General features: G+C 39.0%; 1 protein-coding gene across 2 annotated transcripts in view; it reads right to left on the bottom strand.

The window, feature by feature from the left end:
* PIEZO2 (piezo type mechanosensitive ion channel component 2) overlaps positions 1-22,897 on the bottom strand; it is a 293,385-nt gene that overhangs the window by 80,688 nt on the left and 189,800 nt on the right. For both annotated transcript variants that reach the window (XM_039549190.1, XM_039549191.1), the window contains exons 8-17: positions 21,309-21,471; positions 16,070-16,201; positions 14,959-14,997; positions 13,492-13,630; positions 13,029-13,162; positions 10,677-10,913; positions 5,560-5,683; positions 3,746-3,993; positions 2,927-3,075; positions 2,005-2,178 (exon numbers count right to left, since the gene is read on the bottom strand). In XM_039549190.1, the coding sequence (XP_039405124.1) occupies positions 2,005-2,178; positions 2,927-3,075; positions 3,746-3,993; positions 5,560-5,683; positions 10,677-10,913; positions 13,029-13,162; positions 13,492-13,630; positions 14,959-14,997; positions 16,070-16,201; positions 21,309-21,471 (1,539 nt within the window). The remainder of the gene's footprint in view (positions 1-2,004; positions 2,179-2,926; positions 3,076-3,745; positions 3,994-5,559; positions 5,684-10,676; positions 10,914-13,028; positions 13,163-13,491; positions 13,631-14,958; positions 14,998-16,069; positions 16,202-21,308; positions 21,472-22,897) is intronic.

Raw genomic sequence — 22,897 nt, 5'->3', positions numbered from 1 at the left:
CTGTTCTGATTTGAGTACTGGTCATAATAGTTAAATCTTCGCAGGAGGAACAAAGGATATATGTGATATTTGTGATATTGAAAATACTTCAAAATGGCAAATGTAGCACATATGCCACATTTAACAGTTAAAAATATCTAGCGACTTATATATGACTGCTTAATACAATCTAGTACACATTTAGATTAAAAAACCCAGCATTCTAAATCCAAGACAAAAAAGCTGATGATATCACATGATCCTCTTCATCTATGACTTTAATAAAAGGCTTCGTAGGACAATGTCTACTTTTAACATGGTATCTCAAGGCTACTTATTTGTGGCAAAAATGTTTTCTTGCAATGCATGAAAACATTTTGTGTCTTCGCTATCAGCAGGTCCATCCTTTGGGAATAATGTGACTTTAGTCACAGTGATCCTCTTCATGCCAACATTTGGAAAGCTGTATAATAATAAAGCTGTGTGTAATGGAAAGATTTTCAAGTAGCAGTTTCACAGGCAAAATGGACCCATCAAAATCCTACAAATGCTTCAGGGTTTTTTTCTTTTTATTTTGTGTCTATTGGATCACACTAGAAGGAAGGTGGAAACTTCCTATGTTACTCAACACAAGTGCAAACTTCGGGCTACAAGCGAGCTTGCAGAGTTACTGGACTGCTGTAAAGCATTCCCCTAAATGCCTCAGCCCAGGAACAATCCGATTTCAGCTCAGACACCTGTCTGGGCTCTGTTTTCAGGGCTTGGCCAATTCAGAGATGTTAACACGTACCCACTGCTGCACAAAAGTCTGCCTTGGGCAAGGGAAGTTTGTTCACAGGCCATTACAAAAGGGCCCTTGAATCTACTGTCACATTTAGCAATTCAAGAAGAGTAAAGGGAGAGTTATTACGCAGACATTTAAAATGTAAGTTTAAAAACCACCACATCTTTATTGGGAAATTTTATCAAGTTTGATCTGTTCTGGTCTTAGCAATTATTTAAATACAGAAACTGGAAGCATTCCATAAAACTGGAGCTTATTCTCATGGCACAAATTTGTACCATGCACTGTGAAGTAGCTTCATATCGAATTGAATGTATGAAAGATACCTGAAATGCTTTGTAAATCTTGCATAACCTAGAACATAATTCCCTGTTAAGTAACCGTCATTATTCCATAACATCCTGTGGTCTATGTGGTGTTATGCAGCTAGTCCCCATTCATAGAAGTGCAGCTGATACAGTTATCACTAGACAGGTAAACATTCTAAAAGTAGGGTCTAAATTAATTGCTTTCTTCAAAGAATGACTGCAATTGTCATTGCACAATATAACACTATGTACTACAAAACCACTTCTCTCTCTCATACTCCTGGCTCAGGATCCTAGGCCAGATTGGTTTATATGCAGGAAAATATGTAGGAATTGAACACTGGAAAAGTGATGTCCCAGATTCATTAATAAGTGCTAATGAACTTTTGGATGAAATCACCCAATGTCTAGCATAGCCAAGGGTCAGTACTATGAAAAGTAACCACAAATTCAGAATTCTTCCATTTCTGAAGTTCAACTTTACAAAAAGGCCAAACTGCTCAATGCAAATGTGGTATTTTCCAAAGATCTCCCAGTTTTCATGTGGCCCTCAAAATGGACATTTTAAGAAAAGAAGTGACCCAAATGAAGAGCTGTGTTTCTTACTACTGGCAGGTACACATACAAAAGGGCACACATAGTAATTGAGCACCTAACCCCCATTAAAGGTCAAAGCCAATGAAATAAATACATAAATGACATTAGTACCTTTGAAAATGTACCCCAAAATGAAAAAGTTCAGTGTGTAGGGGAAAATGGGAAGAGACAGAAACTTTGGTTGTAGTGGGGTGCTGGATACCGTGCACCTTCTTTTTAAGCCAGGTAGTCATAGCAAAGGCAAATAACATCTACTGAAACGTGAGCTTTACAGGACAGTCAGAAACAGTATTTCCATACAGATAATCAATAGTTCCATCTATTTTGCTTCTTTACCTGTAAATAGTGTTGTCCTGTTTGCTGGTTACAGCTTTCAAATCAGTGATCTGGAGAAACCGATCATGGAAATAGTGAAGGTGCAAGATACACACCAGTAGGAAGGAGGTGGGGATAAAGATGCGTGTGAATAGATCAGCCACAGAAAACTGTTTTAAGCCAAGGTCCTCTAGTCTGGAAAAAAAAAATGGTATTCCACTAAGGCATCTTTTCACACACAATATTCTTTCCATGAGACATTATTATATATCATTTGCAATAGGAAATAAGGGGATGGTACTTGTTATGTAGTTTTGTTTTCTAAAATTCTCCTAAGCTAGCAAGTTTTACAATGCAAGCATGTTGTGTTTGGACTCAGTAATATAGAGAGGTACTGTAAATGTACAGTCAAATGAACAAACCCTGCCACGGATCTCTTGAGTCAGATGACTTGTCTCTGACTGAAAGTCCTGCACTGGAAATCCACTCATATTGCATATACTTTCTAAGGTAAGCTCCTCTTGAGAAATGACCAACTCATTATAAAGATGAAGAAACCCAGTCCTCCTCATTAGCAGGAGAGCAGGTCCACCTTCCTCAGTTCCAAACATCCTGCAGATCTACACTTAATCTTTCCCTGGATCTTGTTCTGTGGTCAAAGTGGTGAAGAGAAGTATTGGCACTGTATTGAAAACAGAAGCAATCCAAAGACCTAAGCAGCCAATTGGAGAAAATATGACTCTGAGCTCCTCTCTTGGTCTTGCTCATTTCTATGATTACATCAATAAATCTACAGCTTAATAACTGAGTGCCTAGAATCAGCTATGCCTGAGAATGGCCGCATGATGTTTTTCTCCCATAAGAAGGAAGACTGCTCTCCAATCCTTCCATCACACTGAACTCAGAGATCCAAAAATGAAAAAAATTAATCAAAACCACTTACTTCCTTTCATCCAGGCCTGTCATGTTCTTCCACAACCCGGGGAATGACTCAAACTGGTATGTGTAGATGAAGATAAGTACCAGCATCGTGTAAACAACAACTGACATCCAGAAGTACTTTAAAATCTTCCTCCACCATTCATAGTGTACCTGAAAATCACACACTAAAGATGCTGACACAAGCTGAAGGCAAAGAAACTGACAGAAATATTGACAACACTGTACTGTCAAACAAGGACGAAGAACACTATTTTTCCTAGCTGGTCTGAAGTAAGCAATGATTACCCAGCAGCAGCCACAGATTTTGAGATACAGTTTTTACTCCTGCAAATGCATTCAAGTAAAGACCTTTGTGCAAAAATATCTGATGGGACATGGGCCACAGGCCACAGACACCAAGTCAGGGATAGCTTCAGTCACTTAGTTTCATCACCATTAGGTGATAAAAGTCCAGGAGGAGCGGGACTCCATGCTCATTGGGATATGGAAGCTGTGTGGATCAAGTGCCACAAAAACTAGTGGCTATGTAGAATGTGCTTAGATTCAGAATTTTCCACAAAGGTTCCAAAGCTTATGGTGAAGTGGCATGACAGAGCAGAGGTGTGCATTGTATCTAATTTATGTGCACTTTGCCTGTCACTATAACCACAAACCAGAGGAAAATTAGTCTTAACCCCTTCAAATGGTCTCGTTCTGTTGTGTCTAACTAAAGAACAAATACACTGTTTATGAATTCTATTTGGAGCTACTTTACTACCAAGCTAAAAGTATGAATAATTCTATTCAAGGATAAAATTCATTTAACACAGTTCTCACTTACCTGATAGAGGGCCACACAGAAGAGGAACAGTACCATATAGATGATTTTGTACATGACAATTGTACCCTCAAAGCTGACGAAGAAGAACATGCCCCCACAGACGTAAATCCAGTACTTGATTAACATAGCCATCACCAGATTCCCCAAGACTTTCATAATGTCCTGTTCATCCTCCTCCTCTCCCTCCTCCTCCTCTTCCTTCTCCTCTTCCTGTTCTTCTGACACTTCTCCCTCTTGTGACTCCTCTTCTGCAAATACAGAGTCACATTTGGCCTGTCTATTCTTGGGACTTTTAGCAAGTATTTAAATAGGTGGAAAGTAAAATCTCTGCACACAACACAGAAACTTAAAACACAATATTCACAAGAGACCGTAATTCCTAATCATGCATGGCTCCAGAGCAAGGAAACGGGTTTTAACTTCATATGATCTTAGACCTGCTGCTGGAGCCATGGGGCACATAGATATACATGCTTACCAGACACCCGTCTTCACTTTGTCTGAAACACCAGCAGTTGTAGAGGAAAATTAAAGCCTAAAGGTTGCATAATGGATAGTAGCCAAAACACTTTCCATGGCAATGCTTATACTCTCAAATAAGCAACCTTTTAAACTGGAAAACAAAGAAACCACCAGCACCACCAGAAACCTCTCATCTTGAGTTTAAACTCTCATCTCGAGTTTGAACCTCCCGTCTTGAGTTTTGTCCTTCAGATAATATTGTGTTTACCTCCAAAAACCACAAGCAAGGGAAAACATTAACATAAACCCAAACAAGCTTAAAAAATATAAATGCTGCACTAACACTGCTGGTTTTCAAAAAAACTACCACTTATCCAGATTTTTGTGCTGTACCTGGGCCAGAAAAGACAAACTGCTTTAGCTTTATGAAGAGGTCAGGATTCCCCAGTTATTAACCTTGTGAGGTTTGTGGAGGGCAGGGTAAGTGTCCCCCCAGCAGCAAGTACACGTGCAAGTATGTAGATAACAGGGTTTGCCAAAACCATAGTACACAGTTGTACTGCTTTTCTTTCCACTGACAACAGTATTGAAACTTCACCATCAAAAGTCTTGCCCACTCCTTTTGTCCCACTCACCATCCCCCTTCTCAGGCTCTTGCCTTGAAAATCCTTGTAGTCCAGCTTTGATACTGATCAGATATTTTACTGAGACAAGGATTATAATTGAGAGGAAACTACACCACTGCTTCCAGGGCTCACTTTCTAGCATTTCAGTGCACTGAACTTTTTCAGTTCAACATCTGGAGAGAGAGGGTAAGGAATGTTTGGAGAAACACGTGCCCAGTAGCACAAGAAAGAACAGGTCACTATGTTGTTAGATAAGCTGAATCTAAACTTTTCTCTCAGGTGTGCTTGAGCCCCTGCACTGAAAAAAAAAAGTTTATTTTTTCCACTGAAATTTGTAGTTTAACTTCTGTGTCTATATAAGAGTTTATGTACCAATGAAACTTCCAAGGAATTTAGCAACTTTTCCTAGGTAAATTCATCTCCTGTGGTTAAACTTTAGGGCAATTACTCCCCTGATTTGAGTTTGGAACATAGCAGCAAACTGATCATTTGAAAGTTCCGTGATCTTTCTAAAATGAGTCATTTTATTACCTTCCAGTAAAGAGAATTCTTATTTTATTTGTATTTCTAAAGTTCAAATGTGTTTTGTATCTGAGAGATAGCTGCACATAGATTTTGTAATATCTTTGTAATAACAGATACCTTGCTAATTGCTTTCAGCATCAGAGAAACGCAGTAACTGGAACTTCTATCATGACTGAAGGAATAAATTGGATCTGGCTTTACCTTTTTCTTCATTTTCTTCACTTCCAACTTTGACCTCAGATAAAGTAGCTTCTTTTAGCCGAAGTGCTTTCTGTTCAGTGAGGTGTTGCCTAAGCAGTAGCCAGAAAGTAATTGTGAAAAGAATCTGCAAACAAAAATCAAAACAAAACCAACAGACTAATTGTATATCCTATGTCCTACTGATACAAGCATAGGTTTTCATAAATTTTGCATGCTTTTTTTTTCTCTGTCTCTCAGAAAATGGCAGTGATGGCATTGTCAGTGTCAAAAGTGCATCTTAGGGCAAGTTATGTTATTTAGGAAACATCCTGCATTACAGACAATTTTGCTTCATTTGCACTTTTCCATTTCTTATAATACCATAAAAGTATTCACTTATATGCTTCTATTCTACCCTGTTTTATTCAGTTTTAACTACTCTCTTAAAAGTTTAGGGATCTTCTTACTATGCCTGGTTTGTATAATTCCCATTTGTCAGATTACTGTTCATTTTTACCATTTTTTTCAGGAAAGACGCACATGCAAGAGTATATTGTCATTATCATGGTTTTGTATATCATAAATATTTTGATTTAGGAGATTTGTTACTTCAGGTGCTTAAACGCATAATTTAAAAATCAATATTTTTGTATGTCTTGCAGTTACCGAAGACCCAGTCAGTGGAATATGCCTTGCATTTGCAACAGTTACAAGAGTTGAGATAGCTCTTAATTCTTTTAAGAGCTTCAAGAGATGATAATTCAGTAACAGCAGGATACCTTAGAAATAAACAGATCTCTTTAATGAAAAGTGCATTTCTGTGTTTTGCAAAAAGCTAAATTCAACAGCTTGCAATACCCAGAGGTGGACAAAATTCAGAAAATAGCATGATGCCTATTGCCACACACTTGATTTTATGCTTATTTTCTACAAAGTTTCTGCTAATTCCTCTGTGCAGAAGGAGACTTATTTCACTACTTAGGTAGAAGAACAAAATTTCAAGAAGGAAGCACGTAAGAGCCAAATACTTTGCACACAATAGACAAGACCAGTAGTACAATGTATTCTTCTTCTGATGCACAAGTCCTTAATGGGTAAAAGGATTGCTCCCAGGAGATGGCTTTTTTTATTGACGCTGCTGCTAACATTGAGCCACAGCAGCAGATTGTCAGCCTGTGTGACTTGTCACAGCTTCCCCAGATACCTCTTAAAGCTCTGGCTTTTGCAACACAAACCTTTGATATTGTAAAACACAGACTTTTCTGCAGTGATTAGCTCTGTCTTCCTGCCAGCTTTACTCCCTTGTTCTACTTGGCATTTCCAGAGCTAGAGCTGGCTCTAAGAAAAGCCATGAAGGGTCACAGACCAAAAGAAAAGCTTCCAGTCACCTTTTACAATATAGATTTTATCTCATGTTCAGACCAGGAAACACACATAGCATGCAGAAACTCATGCAGAAAGAATTACAGTACACATCTTCCTTCTGCAGAATACAGTATTCAGTCTTCATTAAGTTCAACCATTATTCAAAGGACCTTAAATTAGGAATAGAGGGGAGGTACAGAGTTACTAGTGCCCTTAAGAGGGACTGATGGACAAGGCAAACGGTGCCTGGGATGATGTGAACAAAAGGAAATACATAATCAGCAAAACAGGGCTTATGCAGGGGCACCTCAAGCATTTGTGTATAAGCAAGGCAATTACTCCAACACAGCCTTAAAGTGAAACCTGTCAGGTTCTTTCTGGGAGAACAACATGTCAGGTGCCCCCTGAAGTGTCTGCACACTAGAGCCCTGCAGCATGGGGAACAAACACAAGCAATTAGAGATCTCTGTGCAGGGCTGTGGTCTTGTTGGGATGAGAGAGACAGGGTCTGATGCCTTGAATACTTGCAATACAGAGCTACAGGCTCTTTAGGAAGCACAGGCTGGAAAGATGCAGAGGTGAAGTTGGGATTTGCACAACAGCATAGCTGGAATGCATAGGCTGCCTGGGGATGGAGGATGGACTAGGTAATCTGGGAGGAATGCAGAGACTGGCCAAGCATGCAGAGACATGGTTAGAAAAGTCAAAGCCTGAAGCTGAGTCTAGAAAGGCATGTTGAGAGCAACAAGATTTGCTTCTGTACATACCTCAGCAGAAAAAGGAAGGCTATGGAAAATCTAGGTCTGCTGCTGACTGGGGTGAGGACCCTGGTGACACAGGGCACGGAAGAGGCTGAGATACCAAATGCCTTCTTTGCCTCAGTCTTTGCTAGCAAGACTGGCCTTAAGGAAACACAGTTCCTGGAGACCACAGAAAATTCTGAAGAGGAAGAGTCTTCCTTTGATGGCAGAGGTACGGATCAGGGAATATTTAAAGAAAGTGGGCATACATAAGTGCATGGATCCTGATGGGATGTACCCAGGAGATGGCTGGTGTCACTAGTACAGGCTACTCTGAATAATCTTTGATCAAATGTGGTGGCAGGAGAAGTGCTGAAGGAAAGCAAATGTCACTCTTACCTTCAAGAAGGACAAGATGAAGGATCAAGCCTGAACAACCTCACCTCAATACCGGGGAAGGTGATAGTGGTGAGATGTTGGAAAAGGCTTCCTAGAGGTGGTGTGGATGCTCCATCATTGGAAGTGTCTGAGGTCAGGCAGGATGGGGATTTGAGCAATCAGATCTAGTGAAAGATGTCCCTGCCCATGGCAGTGGGGTTGGACTAGATGATCTTGAAAGGTCCCTGCTGACCCCAAATCATTCTGTGATTCTAATGTGATGGAGGAGCTAATCCTGAAAAACCTTTCCAGGCAAATGAAGGTTGAGAAAACCATCAGGAATAGTCAGAGTGTATCCACCCAGGGGAAGTCATGCTTGACCAACTTGGTAAACTTTTATGATAAAATGACTGACTTGGTAGGTGACAGGAGAGCAGTCGATACTGTCTCTTTCTTAGACTCCAGAAAGAAACTGTCTCTCATAAGATCCTCATAGGGAAGCTGATGAAGTGTGGGCTGGATGAGCAGTGAGGTGCACTGAAAACTGACTGAGCAGCTGAGCTCAGAGGGTGGTGATCAGTGGCATAAAGCCTAGTTGGAGGTCAGTGATCAGAAATGTACCCCAGGGGGAATTACTGAGTCCAGTCTTGTTCAGTATCTTCTTTATGATCCAGATGATGGGGCAGAGCGTACCCTCAATGAGTTTGCTGATAACGCACAGCTGGGAGGAATGGCTCACACACCAGAGGGCTGTGCTGCTATTCAATGGGACCTCAACAGGCTGGAGAAAGGGGCTGACAGGAACATCAGGGCATCCAATAAGGTGAAGCACAAAGTCCTGCATCTGGGGAGGAAGAACCAGCTTATGCACCATTACATGTTGTGGCCCAACCAGCCGGAGCATAGTTTGGCAGACAGCCTGTGGATCCTGGTGGATAACAAGTTGCAAGTAAGCCAGCAGTGTGCCCTTATGGCAAAGAATGTTAATGGCTGCATTAGGAGGTTTTGACAGCAGGTTGAGAAAGGTGATCCTTCTTCCCTACTCAGCACTCACGAGGCCACGATTTGAGTTCTGTGCCCTGTTTTGGCACTCCAGTACAAGAGAGATGGAGGCACAGGAGAGAGTCCAGTAGAATGGCCATGAAGGGACTGAAGCATCTTTCCTATGAAGAAGACAAAGCTCAGGGGGAATCTCATTCAATTTCTATAAATATCTGAAGGGAGATGGAAAGAGGTTGGAGCCAGACTCTTTTCAGTGGTTCCCAGTGATAGGGCCAGAGGAAACGGGCACAAACTGAAACATAGGAGAATCCCTCCGAACATCAGGAAACTTTTTTTTCCTGTGAGGGTAATTGAGCAGTGGCACAGGTTGCCCCGGGATGTAACAGAATTTTCACTCTTGGGGTTATTCAAAAGCCATCTAGGTATGGTCCTGGGCAATCAAGTCTAGATGGCCTTGCTTGAGAGTTGGACCAAATGACCTCCAGAAGTCTGTTTTGGCTTCAACTATTCCCTAGTTCTGTGAAAGTTATGGAGTGAATTTTATTCAGCCTAAAAAAACCCAGTAAACGCCTAATGGCTTTATGGATGTGGCCAAATCATCATATATAAACAACAGCTTCCTTTCTTGACACCATCTGTTTTTAGACAAGATATTTGATGATATAGCTAATAAGAAATAATGTCAAAGTGAATGAAGTATTAAGACAGTTAAAACTCCTCAGAGATTTATGAAGTAATTGAAAAAAGCTGTAGAACTTCTCTTGCAGAACCCCTTGAGCTTTATGCCTCTTACCAAACTAGCCCTACCTTTACAAGACAAATAATACAGCACTCACTAACTTTCAAGTGCATTAAAGACCCAGAAATGGTTGTCCAAAGGGTATTGCCGGCAAGGAAGATGAGATAAAGAATCAACTTAAATTGTGATTAGGAGTCACAGGGGAACTGATTCACTTATCACAAGGGGAGCAGTGCCAACTAGATGTACTCTCTGAGATGCCCCTCTTGGGTGCTATAGGAAAAAACATCCTATTTGTGCTCAGTCCCTTTCCCAGGAGCAAACTTGCAGAACAAAATGCATTTTTAAGACATCAAAGAAAAACTTTGTCATGCACTGGGGTCAGCAAACTCTTTTACTTCTAACCTAAAATGGATTTCAACTCATTCTGATTCAGGTGTAAGGATAAAGAATTAAAACTCAGTCACAGCTATGTGCTGCTGCTTGTGCCAAACCATTAGGGAGTGAGTAGTACTGGTAATTGCAATTACAACAGAGTTCCAGTTGCCATCATAGTCAGAGACAGTCTGACATCCCATGGGTGTTAATCTAGCAAATCAAATAACATCTGGTTTTGAATCCAGTTTATAAAACCAAGCAAGTGAGCAATTTCAATCCGCCAAGTATTTTCTACAGAATTATCATGAAAATGTAAAAGGTGTCTGAAACATTTGCTCTAGTATTAGCTTAATATGCAAGAAGCAGTTTTCTGAAGACTCTTTCTAATGACTTGCCCTTTACTTTAGAATTGCTACTGAAAGTGATTACACTGAATACTGTGGATGCACTCTTAAAGAAATGTCAAGAGATCCATATTTTTATCACAATGTATATTGGGGTGTCATAAATAAATCTCAGCTGTTTGTTACACTTACCTTTGATGCCAGCTCCCCAGGTTCCTTTCTTTTTAAAAAACCAGATACTTGAGGAAGTTCATCATTCTTGAGCTCAATACTCCATATATACTGTAATATTAGCAGTAAATTTCCATAAAAAACCATGAATGGTGAACTGATCATGGCGTATTTCCTTCGGTCCCGAATCATCCACAGTGTGCAAGACCAGATCAGTAACACAAAAGTCAACCAGCTGTGATACGTGATGCTCCACGCCTTGTGGAAGGAGGAAGGAGAGGAAAAAATGCTCGCAGATCCATTCAGGAACAACATAGACACATATTTCCCGTTACACTTCATTTACACTTCTCTACATAGTGCATATTTTCATTTTCATCAGACTCTCACCCATATTAATCACCTACTGGGCCAGCTAAAATAAACCCCTTGGAGAACATGCAGAAAGTGGATTCTGAGGGCAAACCCTGCTTTATGCATTAGCTGCACTTCGCAAGCAGACTCATTGCTTCTCATTACACCAAACTAAAAGAGATGGAAAATAAAGATTAATGTTTGGGCACAGAAGTTCTTCTTGCAAAGAATTCAGAGTAGGAATAGCAAAACCTAATCAATGGGTACTACACCCAAGGCCTTTGACAGCATTTAAAAATGGCACTAACTCCATACTGTTCTAGCTTTTGTGGAGTCGGTTTAAAATGGAAAGCTATGGTGAGCACCCACCTAACCTGAAGAACATTTAGTCTACAGCAACTGTGGTAGATTACCTGAACGCTCACAGCTACAGAATGTTTTCTACAGCTTTCAGAATTCAGTTAGCAAAAGCTTCTCTATTAAACACTCAAGAAAAGGATTTGGGGTTTAAGTATTTTTTATATACAGTGTGTTACTGATTCAGGACTAAATTTAGCTGTATATATGCTACTATAAATGTGGAATAACCTTCAATAAAGCCTTTTATATTCCTTTTTAATTTAAATAGAAAATTATTAAACATTAAGAATATTTCTATCAGGTTAGCTTAGCCCCACTGGAAATGATGTCTTTTAATTAACTAATATGCTACTCTGTTCTCATACGAGAAAATAGCTTACACTGAGCTGTCTGTGGCTATAGTATAAATGGAATTTGCATCAAAGCATACCACAAATAAATTAATAAATTAATTTGGGTCACATAAAATTGGAATATGTCATGAAGAGAGAAGCTGGCATTAAACTACAAGAAAGTTCTTCAAATATATGATCTCCTTTTATATTGAGAGGTATGACCCTAGAAATTAATTAAAAGGGAAATGCAGACCTGGTCTAGTAAAAGGTGTCTCTGCCCAAGGCAGTGGGGTTGGAACTAGATGACTTTTAAGATCCCTTCCAATCCAAACCATTCTATGATCTAAGAAGTACATGAGTTTAAAAGAAACTGAGAAAAAGCTACTGTGTCAATATGAAAATAACTAACTACTTGCTAATGTCTCAGAATGCATCAACTGAAGTCCATATTTTGCAGAAGGAGCCTGCCTTATTTAAGGGGGAAACTTTTTCTGTTAAAGACAGCAAATAAAGTTTGAAACTTTATGCAAACAAGAGGCAGCCAAGGTAATTTGTTTTACCATTTTTAATGCAAATTTGGGCCAAGAAGCTTTATGGTTAATTTCATCATAGTTGAAATTTTTCCAAAACAGTAAAAGCAAAGCTTGCATTGGGAATATAGAAAGACATCTACTCATTATGTGGAAAACTTGGTATAATGCAGCTCAAAGTATTTTCAACAAGGAGGCTTAAAAACAAGCAACGGCATGAAAAAGAGAAAGAAGGGTGAAAAGTAAAACAACAGGAAAATCTGGCTTGGCACAAAGTTGTATTTTCCTTGAGATCTTTCTGTGTCAATACAGGAAACCAGGCTTTATAGATCCTTTCTTCCCAGAGTAATTGGATGCATGCATCACCTGAATTAGGAACTGTATTTTTACAGTTTTCTATATCAGTATGACGTACTTTAATTCTATAGGCAAATTTCTGAGTGGTGCAAACACATGACAAACCTGCTTGTGCAGAAGCTTGGGAATCAATAGAAAACTGAGACCCAGTGGTTTTCTGATATTCAACAGACAACAAAGCCTGGGGCTCCCAGTCCTGGAAATGTGATGTTTAACCAGAACGCCACGTGTCGCCCTATTTAAAGGTCTGTAACAGGCCTGGGAATTATGCATTAATAACCTAAAATGGGCTCAAAATGATGCAGACACCATATTGATATTTTCTAAGCCTGATGCAAAGACTTGCTGAGAACCAGCTGATGAGATAACTTTCAGAAAGGCATTGAGAAGACTTTTGTAAAACCAACAGCATTACTCTTTTCGTTGCCACTACTTACCATCATAGCTATCAGAGCACAAATGTAGCTTTGCTTCATGATAAATTGAAACACAGAGACCAGGGCATGCAATTTAACATTTTCTTTTTCCTCCTGAGTAACTTCCTCTTCTTCCTCCTCCTCCTCTTCCTTTTCTAAGTAGAAAAAGAAATTCTTATTTGCAATCCATGCTGGTCTAAAGAGAGTATATGCATCCTCTCCTGGAATTATTTTGCTTGCAATTGCTCTGACAGCTACTTCAAATCACAGTTTTGGTAGGCAAAGTATTTTGGATGGTATACACCTACAGCCCAGTTTACAAAATTGCCATATGGGTATCCATCAGTGTAAGGTGACAGCAGGTATTTACCTTTAACAGGCCAAAGAGCTTACCGAAATGACAAGAAATGCTAGAGGCAGTGACTGGAGATACAGAATAAGAAAACCACGTGGAACTAAGGACAATTCCTAGGCAATTCCCTACCTGACGTGCCATCCGAAGGCTCCCACTTGTACTGTGGTGTGGAGTACACATCTGCTTTGGCTGGACCATTTTCTAATGGCAGTGCGGGGTGGATGGTGTGATAGTCAGCAGGGTTCCCGTTCACTGTTACCAGCAGCACCTGCCAGGACATGGGAGAGAGGCATTGCATTTACCATGGCACTCAGAAGAGTGTGACTCCTACTTCTGTGTTTTGCTACTCTTGGAGTGCCAATGTTAAAAGAGGTTAACAAGTAACTGCAGTTACTTCCAAGAAAGTGATATGTTATAGTCATGTTGCATGCAAAAGTAGCACAGAACAGCTTCCAAAATCAACTGTTGTTAGATTTTTATGCTGTACCAATAGAACTAACCAAAAATTCATTCTCCTTCTTAGGCAAACTATTACATCGGGATTTTCAGTTCACATCTAATTATTTCCAGTAGCTATGAAAATAGTGCCTATAAATGACTTTCAAATTTGAATTATTAGTGGTGAGATCTATTTTTGCTGTTGTTAATAAAACGACTTGTGGTAATTACTGTTATTGATGCCACGTTGTCACTTGGTAGTGCTAATTCAACACTCTTTCATGGTTTTTTTTGGTGATTTCAATTTCAGCTCTTGTGCTTTTTTGGATAAGGGCTCCAGAAACCTTACAATCATTTGTGACTTTCCTACTGGCATAAATTCACGTGCAATGGGTTAGTGATGGCAGTACACGCTCAAGACTGACTTCTGCCCAGGCTGTGAGATAGGAGCATATCTTGCTTGTCAAAACTATGCACAGGCATGTGCAACAGCCTGTGAACTGTCTCAGCATAGTATCTGGGTTATGCTCAGTCATATCCAGCAGCTGCACCAAGTACAGACTGGAGCATGTTTATGTTAAGTCATAGATGCTCCCAAAATTCATCTGAATCTCCATTCTTCTGTGTGTGCGGAGCAGAGGGGACATTTCTGATTTCAGAGTCTGCTAAGGTCTATGGCAGTCAAGATAAATTGATCATTTGCTGTCTGTTCAAATAAAGACCTGGATTTTCTGTAATCTGTAAATTGAACTCATATGTGCTGTTGGTCATGCTTTAAGGTCCTCAGCATTCCAACATGAATGAAATTAAAAAATAATGCAAAGGAACTAAATCAAATGTAAAGGTGGCTTGCATTAGAAAGCATATTTTCATATCTTCTTAAAACCCAATGAAATAGCAAAGATCGTTTGCCAGTTGGTACTACTAAAAGCATCTTAATTTCAGGTGATCAATCAATGGTTTCTCAGGGAAATTATTAAGGAAGCGGAAGACAATTACATTTAGGATAATCAAGATTATAAGGTAAATGTCAGGCTAACCAAAAATCTAGAAGTTTTACAAATTTCATCTAAAGTTTTATTTGTATGCATCAGTGTTATCTGCATTAACACACATTGAGAAGAATTGCAAAATTACAAAGACTAGTAGTATACTAACATCCGATGGCTTGTATTCATCTTGGGTCATTGACAGAAGCTGCAAAAAGCAATGCAAGGACAAATTATTACAGAAGCACGGCTCAAGCATTAGTAAGTCTAACTTCTTGAATACATACATGCATATATGCTGACTTTTGCAGATTTGCACCAAGAAATTCAGAAGGAATTCTTAAAAAGTCAGCAGAATCATACGATGCCATAAAATTATATTCAGTGTGCCACAACATTGACATAATAATTTTACTGTATGTTCCTGTGAATTTTAAACCAGAACTGAGAATGCTGTATTGAAATTTTGGATGCTAGGTCAAAGAATTAATCAGTATGGCATTATACTGATTAACTGCTTTCTAATGTCTTTCTAATGATCCAATGCTTAAAAACTAAGTTTTTAAACAATCATTAGAATTACTACAATTATAAAAATAGTTCCAATAAAATGGTGATACAAATATAAAATATGATACTTTATCCATTTGCCAGCTCATTTCCCATTACTATTATTATAGTGGATTTCTTGGGGCTTGAGTATATGTGGCTTTAGTATATATGAATGTTCATATGTCCCACATTTGACAGTAACTCAACAAATGAAATTTTGCAGTGCAGCTGGTGCGGACGGACGGTATAGAGCTGGACCCTTCCAGGAGATTTTATACAACTGCCTAAACTGCCTTCTTTATATCTCCAAGGACACCAGTATGCTTAGGAAAAGATAAACTGGCAGTCTCCACTCACCAACGACAGTGCTAATCAGTAGTTACGAGTCAGATCAGGTCTTTACACCAGATTTAGCTCCCTGACAGACTTTCTAGACGGTTTGCTCAAAGATAATGGCCCCATGACAAAAGCCCAGCCCTACACTTCTAAAATGTGGAAGCCAAAAACATAGAGCATGCTTTTCATTTACTTCCTTAAACTGGCTCCTGGTTGGTTTTTTTTTATTCATTTTTACAAAATATATGCTATCCAACTCTACCATGCAGCCTTGATATTGTATCTGATTTATACAATCACACGTGAAGATCTTACTTGCAACCTACATAACACTGCTGCCCCTAATTCAAAGTAATTGTGTAACGCAGAGACCCTTCCCCCTCCAGTCTTACTTTTCTCTCATCAGTTGTATAGTGGCTTGCATACCACAGACTGCGTCTCCTCTCTGCTGTCATTGGAATTGGGCTGCAGGGGACTTCTTTGTCATCTTCCCTGCTGACAGATTTCTCTTCATCAGGCATCTGCTAAATGACAACAAATGACAGCAGTAGCTATAGCTCTGTAAATACAATTTTAGCAGAGGAACTGGAATTTCCCCCCAGCTAATGCTCCCTCTCCAAAGCATGTCTGAAGCATCTTTTAGTTGCTACTACACCTGGTTTATGATAGATGACTCTGAGATGACATTTTCAGAAACAATGACAGAGATTTTCTGTAACTGCTAGTTACATGACACCAGAATTACACAGACCTCCATGTACCTTGATTTCAGCATCTTTGACCACTGTTCCATGATGTCTTTACTGACAAGCTGGTAAGATACACACTTGACAGATGGAACACAAGATGGGTGGAGAACTAGCTGAACTGCCTTTCTCCAAGTAGGGTAAAGTCTCAAAGACAAAAAGGTAGATTGCCATGAGTGAAGTTCTTCAGAGACTGGCACTAGGTCTGGTCCTATTCAAAACTACCTGGATGCAATTGCACCCACAGAATATTTGTGAATGACACTGAACTGGGAGGAGATAAATGGGCCAGAAGAAAGACTCACCATACAGAGATGGGACAACAAAAAATGCACAAGGTTTAACAAAGATAAAGTCCTGCAGCTGGAATAAACCCAGGTAACAGCAAAGACTTTGGACAGGCTGTGTGGGAAGCAGCTCTGTGGAAGAGGCTCTGGTGGTGCTGGTGCACAGCAAGCTGAACAAGAGCCAGCAGTGCACTGCATTCCAGCAGCAATGAAGGCAGACACGTCCTGGACTGCATCAGCCAGAGTACTGCCAGCAGATCAAGGGATGTGATTATTCCACTCTACTTGGCAAGTGTCAGGCCATACCTGCAATGCAATTCTGGCATCCCCAGCTCAAGAGAGACATAGAAAATCTGGAGAGGATCCCACAGAAAATTGTCAAGATGATTAGAGGGTTGGGGAAGCTGAAGGATGCAGGAATTAGGTTTTTTTTTAAATTTACAGCAATGAAATTGTAGTTTTAGAGAAGACAAGGGTACTCTTCTCACAGGGATGCACAGTTATAGGACAAGAGGCTAAGGACATAACTCGCTCCAGGGAAACATCTTCTGAATATTAAAAAAAAAAAGGTATATATATATATATTTCTTATTTATTCTTAAATTTTTTTCCCACCATAAGAACAATGAACCACTGGCATTCGTAGCCTCTGCTGGAAACATCCAAAATTTGGCCCATGAAAATCTAATCTGAGGCCTTGTTCTCAGAAGAAGTTTCTTCATATGATCTTCCCAAGTTCCTTCCAATCTGGACTGTCCTGTGACTCTGTGATTGTCTCTGATCCATGTGGTTTATTTCTCCATCTGAGACAGCAACTGTTATCACTAAGGTGAGGAGGAGTGCAAACCACAGTAGGTTACAGCTGCTCTTCGAACCCCACCAGAGCTCTTCCTGTGCCTCCTGAGTGGCAGCTTGCTGGTGGCAACTGTTCTCATTGCTTAGGCAAAATCCTCTGATGTAATAGAACAAGAATAAATCAGGATGCTGGGCAGAGTACCCTGCAAAGCTACCCATGGGAACAGGACATCCAAACGTCCTAGCTCATTTTGAAACTCTCCTCATTCCAATCCTAACAGCAAGGTCGTATTTTTAAAATCTTGACTTAGATAAACAATGATTATTAGTTAATTTCACTTCTCAGAGGAAATGGTAGCACATTTCACATGTGACTATATATTTGTATTTGATTGTAAAAGGGCATTCTTAGCAAAACTGTAAGATGAAATAAACTGATCCTGTGCTTAAAATACTTGCCACTGCTGTCTGAAACTTTAATATAAATATGAACCATAAAGAACTGCTTATCAAAGACATTTAGTTTGGCACCAGGGTGACAAAAACAACACAAAAGACATAAGATATACACAATTTTTTTAGTAAGATATTTTTAGCCTAAGAGATGACAGGGAAGGGTGGGAAATCATTTTGCTCAGAAGAGGAAGAAAACTCAGAAAACACAGTACTAGTCACACAAGCACAACTTGTGAGAGTCCTTTGACTTGTGTAATTTTTTCATTCTTCCTCAGCAACTCTTAAATACCTTTTAATTCAAACAATTATAAAAATTTTATAAGAGGACTCTACATTCAACTGCTGTAACTCTGCTGACTCCTGTACTATTAGTTACCACTCACAGCACAGAATGAATGGGCTCTATTCATATATTCAGTGCTAGCAGTTACAACTATGAGCTGAAATCTCCAGAGACAGATTGCTTTTTCTTATTTGCAGAGGTAGAATTTCACAAGACTCAATGTTAGAACAAGTCAGGATCCAAAATAGCAAGCATAAGAAAAGCAAATCTTCCACTGACTGCCACGGTCACTTTGTATGAGTAAGATCCATTCAGAATCCCATGTGGAGACCATACACTGAAATTTCAGACACGCCATACTTCGGCATTGTGGTGCACACACAAAAAACTGCACCTTGAAACTCAAGATGTGAAGTGGGGTCTGTTCCTGCAAAATTGTTCATCAACTGCAGCATTTAGAGACAGTCTCAAGAGCATCTGTCTCAAAAACAATTCTTGCTGCAATCCAGAAGGAATTTTATCCACAAGAGGACCCCAAGATGTAATTCACACAGGAAAAAAAACCCCATCAGGTCTACATATTTTACTCTGCTTTTAGTATCTGATACACCAGTATTACATATAGCTTTTGTAATCTTTTTAGACTGAAAAAGTTTTTTTTTCTTGTTTTGTTCAAAACAGGTTTTGTTCAAGAGATTCTTTTGAACAAAATTTGTAAGATGAGCCACTTCTTACTGTACAGGACAGCAGTACATAGAGAACAACTGCTTTACACTAAACACCTCATAGCATTTTGTCTTCACCAGTCATTCAACTATAGGTAGGTTAATAGTGAGATCCTAAATACAGAGTGACTTCAAAATCACTGGGGACGGCAAAGACAGGTTATATACTTAGTTCCATAATGAATCAAATGCACTACAAATTCACAAGTTTAGAAAGATTTCAATGAAACCTGGAATACAGTTATTTCTGGACTTAAATAACTGAGAATGGAGTCTACTAGGGAAAATCTAGTAAGAGAAATTTCAAATCCTGATCTATGGCACCACAAAACAAACCCAAAACACTTACAGACAAAAAAAAAAAAAAACAAACCAAAACCAGCAAACCAAAAATAACAACAGAAAAAAAAAAAACCCAAACAAAAAAAAAACCACAACAAAAGAAAACATAAGGAGGAAGTGTGGAAAATACAGAAAATACAGTAAATTTTGCAAATCTCAGCATCTCTAATGACAAATACTTGCATTGCTAACATCCTGTGCATCAAAAATATGCATTAATGCATGGATAATCTTTCCTTTATGGTGTTCCCTTTTATAAGCATCCATTTATCTTTGCAGGGAAGAATCATTTGCCTGGCATCTGAAGTTCCCTTGGGAGTGACAAGACTTTCTATTGCCTCTCATGTAGCCATGGGTCTGAGAGACATCAGTGTTTCTTATATTAATGTCTTTTAATACTTACTCTAGCTCAACTGCTTGGAAAGCATCTCTAATTTCACTTGTTGGCAGTTCTCAGAGACTGGTTTTAGTGTTTTATGGGAATATCTATCTCAGACACCACAAGCAGTCTAAAAAATAGAAGTGCAGGCAAGACCACTATAGTTCCTCTCAAGTCCCTGCAGGAAATTGCAGCATTCACTCTATCCTAGACAGAAAGACCCACTTCTCTCCACTGAAAAAGCCCTGCAACTACCTTAGATCCAACACCAAACTTTAGGATGGAGACTGTTGGATGAAAACAACACAGGTACTGGAAATCAATTCCCAGACTTGCTGAGATCACACAGCTCCCACTAACTGCATTTCACATGTGCTTACTCCTCCGTGAATAGTTCTCATGGTTTTACTAAGCACTTTGTGAGATGTGAAGTTTTAGTTACAGCCCCAGTGCTAAAATCATATTATTATCTGGAAATCTCAGTTTTCTTTTAAAGAAAGAAAAAAAAAATCTACTTTCCAGATGCTGCAGCTGCAGAAAAAATAAAAGGAAAAAACCCTAAAAATACCCACTGCCAGAGGGTACTGACGACAATCTCATGCCTTTAGAAAAGATAGTATTAAGGTTTCTGGAAACTTAAGACACAATTTTTTAATAGCTCGAGCTGACGGCTCTGGCATCGTTCACCTTTTGAAGCCCTATATATGTAACCCCCAAATACCAGACATCTCAATTCAGAGGTGATGTATTTTGATTGCCTTTTAAAATGTTAAACTGTTGCATTATCCATTATATGAAGAAACACCCTTAAAATAAGAAAACCTTGAACATTTTTACTTGCTACTACAAACTCCACTAATTCACAGCATGGTCATGAGTATTTTCATTGTGGTTTACAGCACTACTAAACCTCAACTTGAAAACTTACATCAGGCCTCTGAGGATCAGGAAATTAAAATAAGTAATGCCTAGGATCATCCTTTTTATACTTTCAGTTTCTAAGTTTTTAAGGTACCTCTGGGTTCTTATATACCCATTTTCCTCTGAAACTGGAAGAAGTAAAGATTTACTTTTTTTTTCCTCCTTCTTCTCTTGCTCTTAAATGAAAGCTGGGATTTTCACTCAGGCACACAGGAGGAAAGGTTTAAATTTTTCTTTATCTGTGATAAAATTGCAAATTTGTGTTTTGTCTTACAGTACCCTGTGCCAGAATGTATCCTACCTCTGTTCTGGTAGTCAAGCATTGGGTGTTGGCATTTCACTCGATAGCACCTAAATTTGAATCACAGAATCATTTAGGTTGGAAAAGACCTTTAAGATCATTGAGTCAATCAAGCCCAGCCACTTCTGCATATTGATACCTGCTTTCCAAATCAAACCATTAATGCTCTGCCATTGCATTCCTTGCATAACAGTCCTGATGATTTTAAGAATAACATCCGTGTTAGATCAGACTCCTGAAGACACTTTGCAAAAGGACCAAATTCAAAGTACCACCTTGCACTTGGTGTCTGTTCCCCTTAATTTTCCTAAATGTTTGCATGTGTGCTAGCAAGTATCTGCACTGGGCAGCCTCACAGTCACCAGCCATGGGAGGAGAGAAAGAAGTTACCCTTACAATGGGCTCTTGCAGCCAGAGACGGATGAGAGTTGCGAGGGTGTAGTACATCACCAGCAGTAAGATTGGATTAGCGTGGTGATACCAATGTAGCTCTTGATTTTTGATGATCATCCAAGTGCTTGAGCAGTTTGTCTGAGTAAGAGAAGTGACTCCGAACAACCTGTGAATATAAAAAACCAAAGCAGCCTTTTTAGAGACTAAACACCAAATCTTAACAATATTTTAAAATATTTCAGAGGCAATTTTTGCTTAGTTTTAATACCAACTGCTCTGTTCAAAAAGAGCATCTGCCATCACATCTAAAAAGCAGTGAGTCTTTTCATTCCACATATTTAGTAAAAAGAAGTGGTTTTTTGCAATCAGTTTTCAACATAAAAAAATGGGAGTATAATAATAAAATATCTACTATGTCCAACGAGAAAACTTGCAATGACCTGCTCCCTGTAGATCCAGAGCTACAGAAAATGGGAAGAGAAATTCTGGCTGCAAGTCCATTTGGCAAATCACAGCAACATGACATTTCAGAGAGATTTAGTAAACTGACGTGTAACACCATTTCAGTCACCCTGCCAGGACACAGCTGTAAAGTATGTCTCCTTGGCACACTGAACAGTTTACTGATCTTTTGAAAAGCTAATACTATTAATAAATTGCTATCTAATTACACCAATGCTTATAAATGTACAGGGTTCTATTGAACTCATAGCTTTTGTAAACAAAAAATGAAAATATTCAGAAAGGTTATTGTTTCAGATGGTCAAATAACTGAGGGAAGAAAAAGAAGAAAAATTAATTAGAAGTATTAATATCAATGACAGATATTTGATGTTTCTGGAAAAACTGGGTTAACACAGTATTTCTGTCAATTAAGGAACATATGTTGGAAAAAATCTCACTTAAAATTAAAAAAGAATCCCCAACATTTTCAAATTTAATACAAGATGTTGGATGCCTAGTAGATGTGTTAAATACTGAAACAAAACTAATAGGAAACAATAATTAATCTGGCTCTTCCTCTGTAAAACAGCTTGCAGAGTTCCAAAGTTAGGGCATGAGCTACCAGTAGCATGCGTAAGTACTTACTATGAACACTTCTGTCTATTGACAAAACCTTTTTCTACCATAATGTCTGTGAGAGTTTTCATTTTTTACCAAAAAAGGTCTGATTCTAAGAGACAATTAAGGAGAATTCCTTCTTGGTAGAACAATAAATCCCAGACTACTGCTTGTCTGAATGAAAAAACCAAATACATTAACAAAAAAACCCACCCAAAACCAAAACATTTAATTTTAAAGGGTGTCTAAAAGCTTAGTTATTCCTCTACCTAGTAAGATCCAACATGAAAAGCTGAATAATACAAAGAATAAGAACAACATTCAACAGAGATGTGCTGCCTGAAATCTGCCTTTTGGATGCTGCAAAGTGAAAATATTACATCTGCTCTTAACTGTGGATTTGGTGCATGGGCACAATACCATTAACTCCCAGAAGGAGAGCTCCATAGCATTTTATTAAGCAATCTATCAGCACTCACTTCTCATTCTGATTGTCAACACAGGCCAAAGGTATAAACTTTAGGATCTCT

Source organism: Corvus cornix, chromosome 2, assembly GCF_000738735.6.
Source record: "Corvus cornix cornix isolate S_Up_H32 chromosome 2, ASM73873v5, whole genome shotgun sequence".
Taxonomy (NCBI): domain Eukaryota; kingdom Metazoa; phylum Chordata; class Aves; order Passeriformes; family Corvidae; genus Corvus; species Corvus cornix.
Note: the sequence above shows the minus strand (reverse complement) of the source record. Positions and strands in the feature narration are given on the sequence as shown.